At 37.2% G+C, this 19,186-nt stretch overlaps 1 protein-coding gene across 4 annotated transcripts in view; it reads right to left on the bottom strand.

The window, feature by feature from the left end:
• PRKD1 (protein kinase D1) overlaps positions 1 to 19,186 on the bottom strand; it is a 99,601-nt gene that overhangs the window by 31,142 nt on the left and 49,273 nt on the right. For 2 of the 4 annotated variants that reach the window (XM_087875127.1, XM_034417950.3), the window contains 4 exons: positions 16,751 to 16,889; positions 5,125 to 5,256; positions 1,347 to 1,507; positions 523 to 546 (listed from right to left, as the gene is read on the bottom strand). In XM_087875127.1, the coding sequence (XP_087731253.1) occupies positions 523 to 546; positions 1,347 to 1,507; positions 5,125 to 5,256; positions 16,751 to 16,889 (456 nt within the window). Of the gene's footprint in view, positions 1 to 522; positions 547 to 1,346; positions 1,508 to 5,124; positions 5,257 to 8,712; positions 8,838 to 9,738; positions 9,998 to 16,750; positions 16,890 to 19,186 lie in introns of those variants that run through there. The other 2 variants (XM_087875131.1, XM_034417952.3) reach the window with 2 other exon arrangements.

The following is a 19,186-nucleotide window of genomic DNA, read 5'->3' as shown; positions in this document are numbered from 1 at the left end:
ACTAGAGGGATAATCCACTTTGCTATATTGAAACAAGTTTTGTTTCAGTTTGATAAATGCATACATAAAATAATATTTGACAACAAAAATGAAAGTTTTGGATGAATTAGTCTGCAATGAACCACCTCTTAAAATATCAATATTTTCCATTACAAGCCTTGTCTCCTGGGCATTAGCTATGTTATGATACAACATAATGAAGCCTAGACACATTATCCATATCCCTATTTCTGGCTGATACGTGGTAAAAATATTTACCTTTTCCACTGTGCTCTTAAAATAGTGCAGCATAATGCATCTGGAATTATAGGAGAGTTTCTTAATGTTTCATTTCTGCACTGAGAATATATGTTTTAATCATACTAGTATCATTATTACAACTTCCAATTGTCTAGAACTAAGGAATCATAATCTATCTGTAGTTTTATATGAAATTTACAACAAAACTAGAAGGGCCAAATTCCTGATATGTTTTGATATAACATTTTAAAGAGAGAAGAGAAAACAAAAACAAAAACCCACCTCAAAACTGGGGCTTGCAGGAATCTAGAAAATGAAGACCACATTCAGAACAAGGGGGAAAAAATGTAGAGCAATATTATTTAGAAAGTAAATATAAAGTTTAGAACAAAAAGTAACAAACTGAAACTTGCATGAAATTATTTAATACGAGCATTCTCATTACACAATTATTCATTTTTAAAATGTGTACAGATTCTATAAAATTAATTGATCAACAAGTTCAGGATTGCCCCCAATTGCACTCATCTGCCAACAAAGTAAACACAGATAGCAACATAGATTTCCTCCTTCTCCTTGCTGCTCCTTATAATAAAAAAAAGGGGGGGAGGGATGAAATTTTTTTTCATTAAAAAAATTAAATTCTGTTCATGCAAAGTTGGACGTTCTTTGCTATTTTTAAAAATCCAGAAAATTATAGTTAGGTAATTTACAGTTTGGACTTTAATACCAGAAATGAACTACTGTAACTTTTCAAAGTTCAAAAGAAAAGAATGGAAGAAAATTGGAGCAGAAGGTTCCACATATCTAAAAAAAATCTAAGGAATGTTTTTGATCCCAAACATGTTTATTTTGCTGGAACAGTTTGATACAAGAGTTTGAAAAATTCTACCATACTGAAGAAATAAGAAGCAACTAAGATTCCCCCCCCCTCGTCCCCTCATTTGTAGAAACTGTTGTGCTGTTTCTACAATGAGTTTGGTTATGGGATTCCAAAAGCATTTATTCTGGGACGCACATGCGTAAAGCCCATCTACCCTAGGAAAAAAATATTCAAATATATTCATTACTCAGCCTACTGTTTTCAACATTTAGACATTCTGTACCTGGAGTCCTTCATCTGCAGGTGTAGACGAAAGTTCAGCAGACATTGTTCTGATATTACCAAGTCCTGTTAATGAAACATTTGATAATCGCCTCTTCCGGACACAACTGCAATTGTTAGGGATTTTAAATGCACATCTCTTGTGATAGTTTAAGCCACATCCTGAAAAGAACATAAAAATCCATTACTCCATATTATAATGTGATGGAAAAATTGAAATCAAGTGCAATGAATACTAGAACTTCATAAAAAGGCTACTATCTTTTTTAAGTTTGCATTTTTATATAAGCATGAAAAGTAAAATGTACAGGTTCACCAATATTCCATGGTTTGTTTCTGTAACACAGTCCTTCTCATCAAAGCAAATTTTTATATTCTGGAATATGCTAACGAATCTCTTAATACGTGGACTCCATTTATGCTGTCAAGAGCATGCATTAAAAAAGCAATTAGATTTGAAAAAGATTCTTCACTTAGGGATGATCTAACATACCTTATATTAATTAGTTTCCCTTGAGTGCAGATTTTTTTTCTTTCTGAAGTGATCCAAATTCAAAACCATATTTAATAAGTAAAATAAATATGTAGCTTTTCGACAACAGCAATAACACTAAGTCTTAAATACCATTTCACAGTGATTTACAGCTCTCTCTAAGTGGTTTATAGAGTCCGCATATTGCCCCCAACAATCTGGGTCCTCATTTGGAAGACTGAGTCAACCTTGAACCTTGCCAGGATCCAATTGCTAGCAGTCGGCAGAGTCAGCCTGCAATACTGCATTTTAACCACTGCGTCACCACAGCTCCTAATATCCTTGTTTTCTTCTTTAGTCTTTCTTGGTGCTTTATCAGTGTAGTAAAAAAAAAAAAAAAAACCTGTTCTGCTTGTAGTAGCTGTGATTATAAAATTGTTTTTACTATCACAGAGTTTTAGTTTCCAAGCTAAACCAAAATCTGGCTAATTTACTGATCACCATCAAAATCTACCCTTCAACCTGTTTCTATGAACTTCTGTGAACCAGCATGAAATGTGTTGTTTATGGGAAACCAGCTAACAGGCAAGGTTAGCATATTTAATGATCCCTTGCAGGGAGTGTCTTTATCCATTCAAAGGATTGATGAAAAAGATGGGGAGGGCACTGACCACAAGGCAAATATCCCTGAGAAGCAGCAAGTCCTGCAATGACCATGTTGTGTAAACAAGAATTTCCCATATTTTGCATGCACACAGAAAACAACCTTTTCAATGTATTTTATTACTTGACTTATCCTTGCTACAAGTTCCAGCTCACACAGTGTACGCCATTCAGTGCCCCCGTCCTGAACCTTGTATGGACAAAACAGCTGGAGTTTTTAAGACCAAAATTAGAGATGGTTTGGGCATCATAAAAAATACAAAATGGGAGCCCTTCTAGGGAAAAATGCACTCATATTTATGCTTTGGGGCAATGGAATCCTACTGAGCTTATATGACAGAGTTACTTTTAAAAAAATAACAAATAGATTTTAGTACTGAACAATCCTAACTACAGAAGAAAAACATTCAGTAACTTTTTTTATTTAAACATATTCCTCTTTAAAAGTTTGCCCTTGCAGCTCATTGCTCTCCTTTGCACTACAAATTGCCACAACTGCTATCAAGATCGGTCAGTTTTATAGAGTACACCAATCAATTAAGCTCATGACATTCCAGAAGTTAAAACAATCCTGTGTTTAATTTTGTCTTTTTTAATTCACAATAGAAGTAAATGCTTGCTACATGTTCTAAGAATGTCTGTGTTACTTGTAGATAACTATTCTTGTACTTGTTACAGCAACATTCCTATCTTTAATAGCTAAATTCAGCAAACACACATATCATTCCTTTTTCATGTAAATGATTTGCATTTGTAAGATGAGGCTATTCTGTTTTAGACCTTTACTGACTTATTTTGAATATACACAAAGAACACTGACCATTTTTAGAAATATTGTTATATATAAATTGCAAGTCATTCTAGTAAAAAGGACTACATTTTTCAAAACATGTTGAGCCAAATAAAAACTTTTTTTATTTGGAACTTGGAATTCCTCACCCTCTCTTTGTTTTTCATCAGAGAAACCGGAAAAAAGACTATTATTTGAAATAAAATCTTGGAAAGTTCTTTTGCACATAAATGGTGGGTTTCAAATAAATTCACCACCGGTTCACCGAAAATGTGAACACATGCATGTGTGCATGCGCCTTCTGTGCATGTGCATGGCTTCTGCGCATGCAAGTACCTATGGCTCCCATGCATGCACATGCATACGGCTTCCATCATGCAGTGAGGCTTGACTGAGCAGCCTTTCGGGGCCTGCTCTCCTCCATCTCTGTTCTCCGGGGCAGCAGCTGCTTCTCTCCGCACTGCTGGGAGAGCATCTTGTGCAATTTAACAGCTGTGAGCCACCGCTTTCCTCTAAGTCCCATCCGGAAAGTGCTGCGGCTGAGAGAAACAGCATTCAACATGGCTGCTGCTTCTCAGTTCCACAATGCTTTCCAGATGGGATTTAGAGAAAGGCAGCAGTTCACAGCTGCTAAATTGCACAAGACGCTCTCCCAGGAAGAGCAGCAGTAGAGAGAAGCAGCTGCTGACGCAGAGAGCACATGGAGCATCTCCACGAGCAACCAAGACTCGGCAAGGGATGGAAGAAGCTGCTGCAAGATCTTCGCTTACAGGTCCATTCCCAAACCACTTCAGCCCTCCTTTGCCCATGCCATATACACCCCCCCACACACACACACAGCCCTTTGGCCTAGTGCGGCAGGCTGCAGACCAAATAAATTGCTTTGGCCTGGGGGGGCGTAGTTTGAGGCCAGAAGAGGGCAGCATGTGGGCAGAACCCGGGGCAAGGCCGGAGTGGGGGAATGGCACATTTCCCGACCTGTCCGGGAAGACAGAGGCTCTGGGGCAAGGCCGGAGCCAGGGAACGATGTGTTCCTTGACCTGGCTGAGGTGAACGGTGAGTGGCCGGAGACTCCAGGGCAAGGCGCATTCCCCAGCCAAGGCAGGGGCATGGTGCATTCCCCAGCCAAGGCAGGTGGAGGCTCCAGGGAAGGCTGGAGCGGGGGAATGGCATGTTCCCTAACCTGGCCGATGCAGGCGGAGGCTCTCAGGCAAGGCCAGAGCCAGGGAATGGCGCATCCCTGGGCCTTGACCCGAGGCAAAGGGCAGGCAGGTGGCATGCTTACCTTTGTTAAGCACAGCAGGTGAGGCACAGAGGCAAGGTGAGGAGAGTAGCTGGGCCATGTGGTGAAGGCAAGATATATAGGGCAGGGTGAGGCAGCTGGGCAATTTGCCGGTGGGGCAATTTGCCGGTGCGCAGAATCATTACTACCAGTTTGAACCAGCTGAATATCACCTCTGTTGCACATAGTATAATTTGATGAACTATAAGGTAGTTTTCTATATTCTTATGGTTTCTCTATGGTAGGCAAAGCCTGAATGGAATGACAAAGATGGATTGGAACTAGAACTAGACTGAATTGAGAATAAACTTAATTGCTTCTACTGAATGAGCTAAATAGCATATAGGAAAGTTAATGGATCCAATACTTAGGTCCTACCCAGATAAATGATCTTACTTTCTCAACAATCACATTTAACAATAAAGTATGTCTTTTCTCCATACATGCAAACATATCTATTGTACTTCCAAAATTTCACCATTACATTTTCTTGAACACACACACACGTGTAAATAAAACTTGCAGTACATTTTGAAGCATGCAATATACGTAAAGGTAGATTTTTCACTTGCCTTCACATTTAAGTCCTTGACGTACAAGCCCCCACAGCATTTCTCCACAATGGTCACAGAAGGCTGGTGCTCTGTAGGAATGGACAAACAAAGCATGTGGCCGAATCTGAAAGTCTTCAAAAGTTGCAGAAGCTGGTGAAATAAAAGATAATTGAAGATTTTATAAGATGGTGATTTAAGAGCTACATTTATTTTATCACTGTTTATTGCTCATCTAAACAACTGAATACTTGAGTCATTCTGGCAAAGGAGTATACATTTGAAGACTTTTGTTCAACTGAAATGCAAAACAAAGATTCACAGTTTCAGGAGGATAATAATAATGAGTGGAGCATGTAGAACAGTTTACTTAGCATTCCCAAAGTAGTTGTCAAATTGTTCTGCATCTATAGAAATCTTTTTTGAGGTTATTTAATAAAAGCATATCCTAAACAATATTGTAAATATGAAGCCCCTGAGGGCAGGACAAGAAGCAATGGGTGGAAATTAATCAAGAAGAGAAGAAACTTAGAACTATGGAGAAATTTCCTGACAGTTAGAACAATTAATCAGTGGAACAACGTGCCTCCATAAATTGTAAATGCTTCAACACTGGAAGTTTTTAAGAAGAGATTGGATAACCATTTGTCTGAAGTGGTGTAGGATATCCTGCCTAAGCAGGGGGTTGGACTAGAAGACCTCCAAGGTCCCTTCCAACTCTGTTATTCTATTCTTTTCTACTTATTTCTAGAAATTAAGAAAGGATCGAGAAATATATGTCCCAATGAAGATGGAAGGATTAAATCATTTCAGCCAGATAGGTGGAAAAAGCAGCATTTCATCCCTGACTTATATGAGGCAAATCCATTCACAGAACACAAACTTGCTGGCCTAATGGAATAAAAAATGTTTAGGTCAACAACTAAATGGAGGATAGTGTGAATAAATTGAAGGGCTGAGAAATAATTATTTCTAGGACAACTGCAAGACCACTTTGAGGAGAATGCGTTTGTTTTGCATCATTTGCATTATTTTTTCTGAGAAGACATCTAACTTTGTGTAAGTTAGATATCTCCTCAGAAAACAAATTCAAACTAGTTACCAACTAAGGCAACTTTATTGATGTTAATGAGTGTCAGGTTTGTTCCCTGTTTATGTGCAGTGGGCTGCCCTACCAGTATTTGTGGGAGTGTGATTTTCTACTTGATAATTCCTTGATTAAAGTATTAGTTTTGGTTTGGTTTATATATTGGCTTGTGTGCTACCATGATGTATCAAATGTACCATATATAGGGAATGCAGGTGGCTCTCGCTAATCTATCATTTGTTGAACAACCATTTGAAGTCACAATGACACTGAAAAAGGAAACCTACAATGGTTCTCAAGGTGCAACCATTACAGCATATCCATGGTCACATAATTACCATTTGAAATCTTCACTGCTGACTTCCAACCAGCAAAGTCAATGGGGAAATCACAAGTGATTCACTTAATGACTGGAAGTAACATGAGTTGGATGTGGTACATGACATTTCACTTTCTGGCCACATTGCTTAGCAACAGAGTTGCCTGCCCCAATTGTGGTCAATAAGTGAAAACTACCTGTATACTCCAAATATGGTCAGGCATTGGGGATTAAGGAGTTTCTTTCCCCTGTGAAGAGGACATCACTTCTAATAAACCAATAGCTTGCTTTTTCCAGGGTTCCACTTTGGTTATATGGGTAATGTCATGGCCTTCACCAATTAATTTCTTCTGATATTGTAGATAGCATATTTGACTTAAGCTAACAAGGAGTTGCTTTAGTTTTGTTTTGAAACATGTTTTTGTTATTAAACAAGAAGCCATAAACAACTAAAATATGAACATTTAGTTTCTTCTCTTGATGTACAATTGTGTTCATTTCAACACACAGGATCATTTTCAGAAGATATTCAGATATATACAGTATACAAACATATTAGTTTAGCTCTATGCACCTACGTGTTTTTAACAGACATTCAAATTAAACTGTTCTGTTCATGATAGGCACACAATCCCATGTATGCTTACTCGTAAGTAAACATAATAGGAATAACTCCCAATACTGCACCCTCCATTACTGTAACAATTTTATTATTATACAGCCTTCATCCTAATATTCCAAGTCAGTTGATGGTGAAATAACCAGTGGTGTGAGACAGCCGGGTCGAGCTGGTTTGGGAGAACTGGTAGTTAAATTGCTGGCTAGCCCTACCCCTTCCAGGAGTCCCCACGTGCCCCATTTTGGCTCCCAGGTAAGGGCAGGGAGGCCTACCAGGCCCAAAACAAGGCACAGGGGAGCATGCCGTGCCCCACCCCCATGACCCATTTTCGCTCCCAGGAGATTTCAGGGAGGCCTCCTAGGCCCAAAACAGGACACAGGGGGGTGCAGTGCGTCTCTTCCCCATGGCCTGTTTTTGCTCCCAGACGGGTGCAGAAGGCTGAATACTGCCTCTCACACAGCCCTGGCCACACCCACCATAGCCACGCCCACCCAGCCAGTCATTAGGGCAGAGAACTGGTTGTTAAATTATTTGAATCCCAACACTGGAAATAACTAACATATATCTTATTAAAACCACTGTTTGTCCAACAAGGCTCTCTGCAGATTAATTATGGGATTATCACAACTCCTATTCTTGACATAGAATCAGAATGAGTAAATAGACTTGAGGGCTAAACCCAAACAAAAGTGACAACTCAAAAAAATGTTAAATCAATCAAATATGTTTCCTATTAATATATCCCATTATGTAGGGTGTGTAGTGAGCAGGGCTTCAAGAGGAATCTAGGTTTTTTTTCTTCAGCTGCAACATGTGAAGACAAAAAAATGTAGCAGTGCATTGGAAGGCATGCAGAGTGCTTCTTCCTCACAAATGAGCAATTCAAACCAGCATTAAAGTAGGATGAAGACCAAAGAAGAATGCTTTTGATACTTATAAATAAGCTTTCATTACATTTAAAATAATTTGAGCACAAATACAAAAAATTCATTTAGAAGTGAACTATGTGAACCAATAATCCATAAATATACCTGTAATGCAATTTTAATTGTCACAGGAGTAAACAAAAATGTACTACCGTGATCAGAGAAATTCCCGTGGAAACATATCTATGAAATATTATTCCATATAATCCAAGAGCAATTGAGAATCACACAAAGATTAATCTTATGTTAACCAGCCCTATATATTTTTCTAACGCAAGCTATGTGCTTGATATTTTAACCTAGTTTTATTTAACAAAAATGTAATTCTAAAGTTCCTCAGCAATATTCCAGGGTGAAAATTTAAAAATAGTTTGTTCATACTTGAATGTATGCTTTCAAGGGATGTGCAAAGCTGCAAGGGGACTGCTTTGATACCACAAAGCTTCCATCAGATTACTCCAGAGAAGCACATTCATGAACACAAATGGGGGCATTTGTATGTAGTAATGCCAGTAAGGCACAAGCCTAACCCTACCACTGATGAAAGATCCCTCTCAGAGGGATCAACCTTACCAGGTAACAAAGCCAAGCCCAAAAAAGTCAACATTCAGTTTAAGTCAGATATCCTAGAAAAAAAAACAGGAAAATTACAGCATACCTTTTAAACAGCTTTTGAAAGGGTTTGGTATTCAGCTGGGATAGAACTCATTGCATTAGTTCAGGATAATTTAGGTTCTTTGCTGGGCAATTCAGAAGCTGTTGTACTATCCTTCACATCCCTGCCTGAAAAGAGGTGCAGATAGAATATTTTTAAAAACTAAAGAGGAAAATGGGAAGACATCCAGTGCCACACTGCAGGACCTATTTCAACTAACAAATTCATTGCCCTAGCTATTCTCATTCCTTCTATTTCAAAAGATGAAGCAATTGCAGGTGCTTTGATGCTTCCTTATCACAGCCTATGGATCTTTTTAAAAACAACAGCATTTTAATCTGAATTATAAATTTAAATAAGGCCCGTCTTGAATCTCAGATCTATAGTTTAAATCATACCAGCGTAATTCACACCAGCATAATACTAATTCCATAAATCTATCCTCATTACTGAGGATTAAGCATCACTAAGCCCTTAGAACCCACTTCGGATTAGAAACATATTTAGGATTTCAGTGCAATTGTTTCTTCCCATTCATTTGAATGGTAAACTGCAGTAAATCACTTTTATGCCTTATTTATGAGCAATTTAGAAGAGCTTTCTGCTGAATTATACACTGTGTTTTACTATAGTCCTCAATTTATTTTATTATTTCTTTTCCTTGAACATTTTTAGTTGTTTTACCTTAAGTGTGTGGCTAAAACATAAACCTTAAAAATCTAACTAATACTCCACTATAAAACTAATACACTTGTAATGTTTTACTGAGTAATTTGTTTAATTAACATATCCCCAACAATAATTCATTTGGAAGGGAACTGATATGATGCTCCTTGCCACCTTCCCACTAACAAAATCAGTGCTTGGGGGAGTAAGTCAATGGGGAACCCGGAAAGGGAAGGTTCCAGGTTACTTAGGTAAGTCTCTATCACCCATGCACCATCTGCCAGACCTTCTGTGTTTGCACTGCATCAACTACTTGCACATTCCCTCCCTCCCTCCCTCCTCCAATTGGCACCAGCCACTTACCTGCCATCTGGAAAGGGAAAATGGAAGGAGGAAGGGAGGAACACTCCCTGTCAGCTTCCTACAAGCATAGTCAATGGGGAAGCCAGCAGGAAGTCAGAAATCATTCCCACTCCCAATGCATTTTTGCCCACCTATGGTTGTTAAGTGTCATGCCCTAGGAGTCTGATTTAGCTGTAACATGGGCTTCTCCAGCACTTACTTCACCCCTTCCCAAGCAAACCCTTCTAGGATCTCTGCACCTCTCTAAAGGGTATAACTCAGGAACAAGCAGCAAAACACTGCATTCATCAGCGAAGTATGACAACAGCTGTGCATATTAAGCAGGGAAAGGATGTAAGCCTCACTGAAACATTATTCCCTTGCTAGAAGCAACTGCAGCATCTGGCTTGCATACCATACCATGATTCATGATATCCAGTTATTTACATCCTGGCTTGCATCATAAATCATCTGCTTGACTTTGTACTGCTGACTTTGAATTCGCATTTCTCACCTAAGTCCTTATCTACATCTGACTGCTGTTTTCTGCTGCCTTGCTGTCAAAACTTGCAGAAGCAATTCTTCCTTCTAACATTGTGTGGGCTTAGGAAGTGGGTCTGTCTCCTGAAGGGGTGCAAGGAAAGCCAGCACATCAAATTCTGTTTCATTTTTTAGGTAAAGAAATATTTCTGAAATGATGACCCGACAAACCATGGGTTGTCTAGTTTTATCTAAAGAGGGTTACAACATATCATGAATCCTTATTTGAGAAATAATTTTATTATTATATTGACTGCAAACCATTATATTTCTTATACCATTTTTCTCTATCAATGTCCCTGTCTGAAAAGAGGTGAACTGAAATCCGCCTTGAATTAAGATCATTTTCAATGCAAACTTGTCAAATGTAACTCACCCACCCTATTTCTTCTTGTTTCTCTGAGGCTTGATTGAGTCATAATCTTTTGTTCTGTTCGAAAGGGCATGGTCAAGTAAATGGCAAGACATATTGTTCCTAGAGAGGTAAGGTCTAGGTACTCTTAAATAAATCAGGAGCTCTATAAAATTCCAAAAACAGTCTGTCATCACAAAATATGAGAGGGACAAGGCATTTTAAAGAAAAATTAAAAAATGTGAAGTTGCAAGTATTCTTGCATGTGAAATACTTCTGCAGATCTAAGCACATCCGGTCAACAAAAGTATCTTCTCTTGTTTTCTCTTGCTGACAATATCCTCTGTAATGTCCCTGCTCACATCACACTAACAATCCATTTCAGTTGCCCTCATTGGAATGTGCGTCCTAGTTAGTCACAGCTTTTATGGTTAAGTTCAGAAATATCAACTGACAATGAATAATCATGAATAAATGAAGTTCACTACAACTGGCTGTCAGGCTTGCAGTAAGATTCCTGGCTTGTCATCCTCTACATTCTATCAAAATGGTTAAGCTGCTATGCCGGAATCCAAGATATACAAAGAACTTTCAAATTGCTGCACATCAATTGTTTTCACATGACACAATGAACTACAAATCAACAAAATGTAGTTTATAGCTATCAGGTTGTGTACCTACAGCTTATGGCTCAGAACAACATGTGAAACTAGAAAAATATGAGACCATATTAAAGTTCATCATCAATAAACATGCTATATAAACATAGGTATCAGAAAAAGACTGATTATGCCATATTCAATTTGATTTTTTAAATATGTTACACAATAAATATACTTCCATTTTGGAATAATTTGTTTTAAATGACTGTACCTGGGAGTCCCTTGGACTGCAAGGTGATCAAATCGGTCAGTCCTAGAGAAGATCAACCCTGACTGCTCTTTAGAAGGCCAGATCCTGAAGATGAAACTCAAATACTTTGGCCACCTAATGAGAAGGAAGGACTCGCTGGAGAAGAGCCTAAAGCTGGGAAAGATTGAGGGCAAAAGAAGAAGTGGACGACAGAGAACAAGTGGCTGGATAGAGTCACTGAAGCAGTAGGTGTGAGCTTAAATGGACTCCAGAGGATGGTAGAGGACAGGAAGAGTTGGAGGAACATTGTCCATGGGGTCACGATGGGTCAGATACGACTTCGCAACTAACAACAACAACAACAATTGTACAACAACCTATATTCTACTAATTTAGTCACTTTGTCAAAGAAAGAAATAAGATTGGCTTGCATGATCTGTTTTTAACAAACCAGTACTGACTTCTAGTTGTTACTTTATTTGTTTCTAGATGTTCAGAGATCTATTTTTTTATTATCTTTTCCAGTATCTTCCTGGGTATTGATGTTAGGCTGATTGGTCTATAGTTTCCTGAGTCTGTTTTTTTTGTTTTTGTTTTCCTTTTTTAAAGATAGGAACAACATCAGCTCTTTTCCAGTCCTCAGGTAGTTTCCCAGTTCTTCAGGATTTTTGAAAGATATGGTACAATGGTTCTGAGTTGGCATCTGCCGACTCCTTTAGAACTCTGGGATATAATCCATCAGATCCCAGTGATTTATATTCATCAAGATCAGACAGGTGTTCTGTTATAATTTTCTTGCTTATTTTAATTTTTGTTTCTATCTGTCTTTTACAGTTATGTTTTTGGTAGCCTGGGCTATAGTTTCTTTTTGTGTGAAGATTGAAAGCTCTGCTTGCTCTCTACTGCCTGTTATTTCCTTCCCATCTTCTATCTTTAGTGGACCAATTGTCTCCTTGATTTTTTTTCTTGTTATTTCTTGTTTTTATTATCTTTGACTTTTGTTGCAAGTCTTTGTTCATTCTGAGCCTTTGCTTTGCTGATTTCATTTTTGCAGATTTTGGCTATCTCAGGGATGTCACACTCACGTCGTCATGGTGTCATGATGGTATCCTGACTTTTTTCCCCTTCGCTAAACCCGGCATGGGTGTGGCCAGCGTGTTACGCATCCGGTCCTTGGGCCGCGAGTTTGACAGCCCTGGGCTATCTCCTGATATTCTGCCTTTCTTATGTGTCCCTCTTTCCATATTTTTATACTTATCCTTTTTGTCTTTCAGTTTATCAGAGAGATCTTTGTGCACGCATGCTGGTTTCTTCTTGGATTTCTTGTTTTTCTTTTTCAATGATATTGTGCTGGAGTGGAATTTTATGACCATATTTTTCAGTTTCTCAAGGTTTCTCTGAGTTTGTTCTTTTAAAATCTAAAACTCTGATATCATTATGTTCTATTGCTTGTGTTTGCACTATACTGAATTCCAATATGACATGGTCACTCCCACCCAAGGTTCCTGCAATTTCCATCTTCTCTGTTTATGAGAATCTCATAAATATCATCTAATTACCTACCAGTCTGCCTTTAATTTGATTCATAGAGGTTTGACATAATCTGAATCACAATCTGAATCACAAACTGACACACAGGTAGAATTAATAAAATGATTTTTTTAAATCTGTCAGCATACACATACCCTTATACTCGAGTCAAAATGTGGATTTGGGTGAATAATTTATTATTTCTTCTTCCATACAAAAATCATTGCTACATTTCCTCCATATAAGAATGATTACTACATTCTTGGAAGTATATGGAAGAATGTTTTTTTTTTAAAGAAATGTAGATTTTTAGACAGCATAGGAATAACATCATAGGAAACTTATAAAAAGTAACATATGACAGTGATGGTGAACCTTTTAGACACCGAGTGCCCAAACTGTGTGCGCATGCATGCCCAAACTGAAAGGTGCGTGCGAGAATGTGCGCATGCACAGACATGCCCAGACATGCATGCATGCGCAGCAGAGACCCAAAGACCAGCTGGCTGGTGGGAGGTGGGGCATCCCAACACAAGCAGCACAGCAAGAGGTAAGATATTTTTCTTTCGTGAGCTTCTGTTTCATCGTTTGCAGGGAAACAGAAGCTCACAAAAGAAACGCCAAGGAGATCTGACCTGGGGCGACGGCACATGTGCCAGCAGAGAAGGTTCTGCGTGTCACCTCTGGCAGTCGTGCCATAGGTTTGCCATCACAGATATATGGTTGTACCATATATACCAGATTTGTTGTACTGTGACTATAGATAGGTTGTAAATGGTATGCTTACTAACCCTAAAAAACTATTAAGTACTATTTTCCATTTCATACTCTCAGACTAATCTCAGATCAGATTTGCTCATTAGAGGGTTATACCTTGAACAATTTAAAATGTTCAGCTTACTTCTAGATAGTTACTTGTGCGATGTTATTTCACATGGTCCAATCTAGCACTCAAATGCAGAAAGGGACTTAAAAAAATCATTTTCCATTATTGGGTTAAAAAAAAAAGAGTCCTTATTGGAATTGTGTGCCAAAGCTCAATAATCCCTTCTAACCAGTTTCTCTTCTAAAGAAAAATGCCTGTATGAAATATCTCATTTTCTCTCTGATTACATTAAGTTGATATGCAATGATTCCCATGTGCCTTCAAGGATAAATCTGTAAAATGTAATTTTATATTGAATCAGTGCTGGTATAAAATTTAAGATTTTGAGTAAAACTATTATATAATAGTTTTCATTTCTTTCAATTATGTGATGCTGTGAATTTCACTGGCAGGTGGCATCAATCTGACTTTTAAAAAAAGTTTTAATCTATTAATGCCTGATGGAACAAACCTGTGAAAATATCTCTGGCATTCTACTTTTTTACATTATATAAGAAACCTGTAATTTTACATGCCAGGGAAGACATCATCTCAAATTGAATGCCTATTCAAATTTATAGAACATCATTTTAAATGTACTTTTCCTTTCTGAACAAAAAAGAACTAGATATATGAAGAAACATGAGTTCTGAACCAACTTTACTAAAATGTGCTAATAACTATAGAGCACACTATTCTTTTTTTCTTCAAAAAGAAGAAGAAGCTTATCCCTGTGGGATCTGTCAAATTCAGGATATAAAAATCTTTTACATAGTACAATGTTTGGTAGAAAAAGAAAAGATACCTCTACATCAAAATGTGGATATTTTAAAATAACATATTTTTCATATTATTTGAATGCCTTAATGTCTTGCATCCCATTATATCTCATAAACATAAGTAGAATCAACTTTCCTAAATTTATTGCTTAAATTTCACAATATGCTCAAAAATGACTAAGGGAAAATGCCTTATCTAGATTTTGACTACATTTTATTATATTGCAAACAATTACACTCAAAATACAATAATAGACAGATTTATCTGGAAATAACTCAAAAGAACTTACGGAGTGGATGTTGTAGAACTGGCTATACTACAATCATATATTATGTACCAATTAAACTCTTGATTTTTGCAAATTGTGAAAGAAAGAATTTTTTCTTCTCATGTGGTTCGACAGCAAGACATTGTCCCTGGTATCCAAACATTTAATCATGTGACAATACTTATCACTTCATTTGGTTGAAAAACAATTAAGCAACCTTCTTTAGCCAACTCCCTGTCCCAATATAAAGCCCTCAAAGGCTCCCTATTATATCCAGCATTTTAACCATGATTGTTGGTGAATTTTCCTCATCGCATCAGTATTCATTCCTTTACAATCTTTATACGACTCACTTAATAATAATAATATTAATAATTCATTAAACCTGAATGACACGCAACTCCAAATGACTCTGGGTAGCCATTAAAGAATCTGCAATAAAATCAACCAAAGATAAAAGATAGCAAGCAGGGCAGACAGATGGACTGAAGTGGTCTCATATGCCTTTGCCAAATGTTTAGGTGAAGACCCAGGTCTTCTTCTAAACAACAACAGAATCAGAACCATCTAAATCCTGGGACAACTTTCTTCCAGAGTGCAGGTGTTGCTATACAGAATGTGCCCTTTCAGGGTCTTGATGGATGACATTGTTTAATATGCACCAACCCTACAAGATTGAATTGGCCAGGCAGATAGTAGGGGAGATAAGCAGTCCCTCAAGTAATTAGGTCTAAGCCATGTCAACAAACACCAGTGTGAATTGTACCCGGAAGCAAACTGGCAACCAATACAGCTTTCAAAGAAAGATATGTCATACATACTGAGGCATATCCATTGCTGCTCATGCCACTGCATGTTCTGACCTAGGATCCCTTAAAAAGCAGGAAGCAGAGTCTTGGTCCCGGCAAAACCTCTTTTATTTACACGACTGTGAATTCCTTTCATTCACAGTCAGCAAGGCCTGTCCAAACAGTTTTTCAAAGGAATATTTATAAACATAGACCTGATCTTGCTTGGAAGGCTGCCAGGTAACTAATTTCCAAATGCAAAGGCAAAACTTGGCATAGAGTCTCTCAGAGTCACGGAATGAACAAATTGTTTCCTGCAAAAGCCCACTCCCCGTTCGCTCCTCTATTGTTTCCTATGGGAGGGGCCAATTACCTCAAGGTGTGGCTTTATTCCCAAATCGACCCTGCTTTCTGAGTTGTTCTTGTCTTCTGGCAGCTCTGCACATGCACACACTGGGAACAGGCTACAGCTGTTCCTCTGCCTCACTGCTGTTTAGCTCTGCCTCCGATGCAGAGCCCTCGTTCGAACTTTCCCCAGCCCCAAGGACTGGCCCATATTCCTCCCCAACCTCCTCACTGTCTGATTCTGCTGCCAGATCTGCTGGCCACCGACGGGCCACAACACTGCATTCTGAACCAACTAAAGCTTCAAGGGCAGCCCCATATAGAACATGTTTGCAGTAGACATTTATATGGAAAAGTTGTTTCTGGATATTTAGCTTCTAATTCCAATTTTTAAAGAAATGACCTTTTCTCACAGAAGAATGGACTTCTAGTTGGCTAAATGTTCTCCCTTGTTAGAAATGTTAGTTGGTACATGCAGTCACCTCTTTCTGAACTGTTCTTTTCATTTTAACATGACTGTGCATTTGTTACAGTACATTACAAATAAATCTTTCCAATTTAGGATTTATATTCTTACTTGTTCTTACACTGCAGAAAAGGACAGTATACCACCTACTTCCCCTCTTTTATCCCCTACATAATTAGTGGACCTTGAATATATTCAAAATATATTTAAAGTTTTCAGGAAAAAGGAATACAAATAAGTATTTTACCTGATAAGACAACTTCCACCAGATCACCCTCTTGGATATCAGCAGCTGACTTCACCAGCTGGAGTATATTTTCAGTAGTTGAGTCATGACGGAAAAGCAGGATTTTATCGTACATCCCATAGAAGCCACACTCAGGAAACTGTAAATGGATAGTATTGAGACTTTATCTCAACTATACACAATATTTAAGCATTATTTTTTATTATTAGTTTTAACCCAGAAAAATCAAAAGTAACGCAGTCACTAGTTGAGATGCTCATAATTAACTATGTCTCTTTCCATAAAGCTACAAATATAACTTCTACAGTTTCAGATATAGAGACATTTTAGACCGCAAATTTCCTATATATTCATCATGAAAATATACTTTTAAATATTTTTTTAAAAAAGTGAAAGCACTTTTCCAACCACATATATTGCTGATAAAATTCAGCAATTTTCTGGGACTATCTTAGATACATATTTCTTCTCTTATACAGTAGATCATTAAATCTCAGTAGATCATCAAGTCATTTTGATGTGAAGTAAAACTATGATATATACTGTAAGAAGCTGTAATATTTTGTCATCTGTTCTTGACAGCTCTTCATGATTTCAGTGGTTCCAAGCCCTTCTCGATTATTTATCTTTAATATGATGGAATGCATCAAAAATCATATAAATTTTACTTGCATAGTAGAACTTGCTCTTTCTTTTCCTCTTCTCCACCCAGTGTACTAGAGATGTACTGGATGTACTGGAGATGCACTGGATTTTCCAGTACATCTCAAATCTGCTGCAGTAATATTCTGGATCACTCCTATAGTAGCACTGAACCATGTTTCCCTTCCATGTATAATCACATCTGCAGAGTCCACCTGATTTTGGCAGGTATAAATTGATGGAAAGTAATACAGTCCTTGAAAAATGTTGTTCAATCATATATCACTATGTTTCTTGCCAACTTAAGAATTTAAGAATTTAAGAAAACTATAACGTAAAATAGTTAATCATGAATAAGGGGTGCCAATTAAGGAGGGGAATATGTTTGTTGAGTAAAGACAGTTATTTGCTAATTTTATCCCCTATTATTCTACTTTCCCTACTTTAGCTGAATAAAGTTGTGCTGACTCTCATATGTTGATGCCAAATAAACTTCCTTCTAAGATCTGTTTTGTTTTTTTTCCCATAATTTTTCAAAAAATAAATGATAGGTCTTAAAAATTACGGGATACTTTCCTATACAGACCAAAAGCATAATAATGTGCTAAACTGGCTACTAGTTCAGAGCCAGTTCTATTATGGTAATAATTGTCCTCTGGCAGAAACAGAATGAACAGATGCATAGATAACTGGGAAGAAAAAAATTATCCTAAATCAGAAAGTGGTAAATGAACTTCCCATGCAAAAACAAATATCTAAATGTTCATGGTATAACACATGATCTTGAATTTATTCCAAAAGATATCTGTCAAGAAACCTTTCCATCAAAACCTTTGTTTAATAAACAAATAAAAAAATCTTCCAATTATACTACATCAAGAATCTGGTAATATCTAGCCCCAACTGTCTAATTCTCTCACAATGTCACATTGCTTTACATCATACAATATTAGAAAATAAATCAATGGTTTTGGCATTCATAAAATTGTGTGAACCATATGAAAAGTCTGAATATCAAAAATATGACAGTCCTGTGTGATTTTTGTCATTTAATTCTTTAAAAAATATTATTTAATTTTTGGAACTATAGGTATTATTTTGCTAACCTTTAATCTAAAAATAGATTTGTCAAAACTTTTACTATGAAAACAATTTACTCTGGAGTCAATGAATGGAGTCTATAAGCCTAGTCTTAAAATCATGACCAAAAAGAGGCTTCAGGGGGCTTGCAGTTGGTCTAATGATAAATTAAACACTTTAAAAGCTAATTAGTAAGTGACAGAAAATAATAAACTTCCTTTAGATTTGATACTGTACATATATCTCTATCGAATTTATATGGCTGTCCATGTGACAGAAAGTGACTCTGGGCAGCATACAACGCTCCTGAAAGAACAGTCAATGGAAATTTTCAATCATCCAGGTCATGGTTCTGAACTGAAGAAACTTCTTGGTTGAGAAGCAAAACTGGGGGAGTCCAGTTACCTTTTGGAAAAAGCTCTTGAAAAAACAATAAAATTAACAATACTGAAGCAGATTCCATTAAGTACTGTAGGATTTATTTCCAAGTAATTAGGCCCAGGTATAGGGTTCAAGATATTTTTTAAATCATCACACAACCAAACAATAATGCATAGATAAATACACATTTACACTTTGTAAAATACACAAATACACTTTGTAAAATATATTTACAAAGATATAAAATGTATTTTGTGAACCTCTGATCTTCAAAACTGAAATACTGTCTATACCGACTCCATTCATGATATGCTTTACATAGAATTGATTTCT

The sequence above is a fragment of the Pantherophis guttatus genome, chromosome 1, assembly GCF_059756535.1.
Source record: "Pantherophis guttatus breed Tessera chromosome 1, ASM5975653v1, whole genome shotgun sequence".
Lineage (NCBI taxonomy): Eukaryota > Metazoa > Chordata > Lepidosauria > Squamata > Colubridae > Pantherophis > Pantherophis guttatus.
This window is presented reverse-complemented; position numbering and strand designations above follow the sequence as displayed.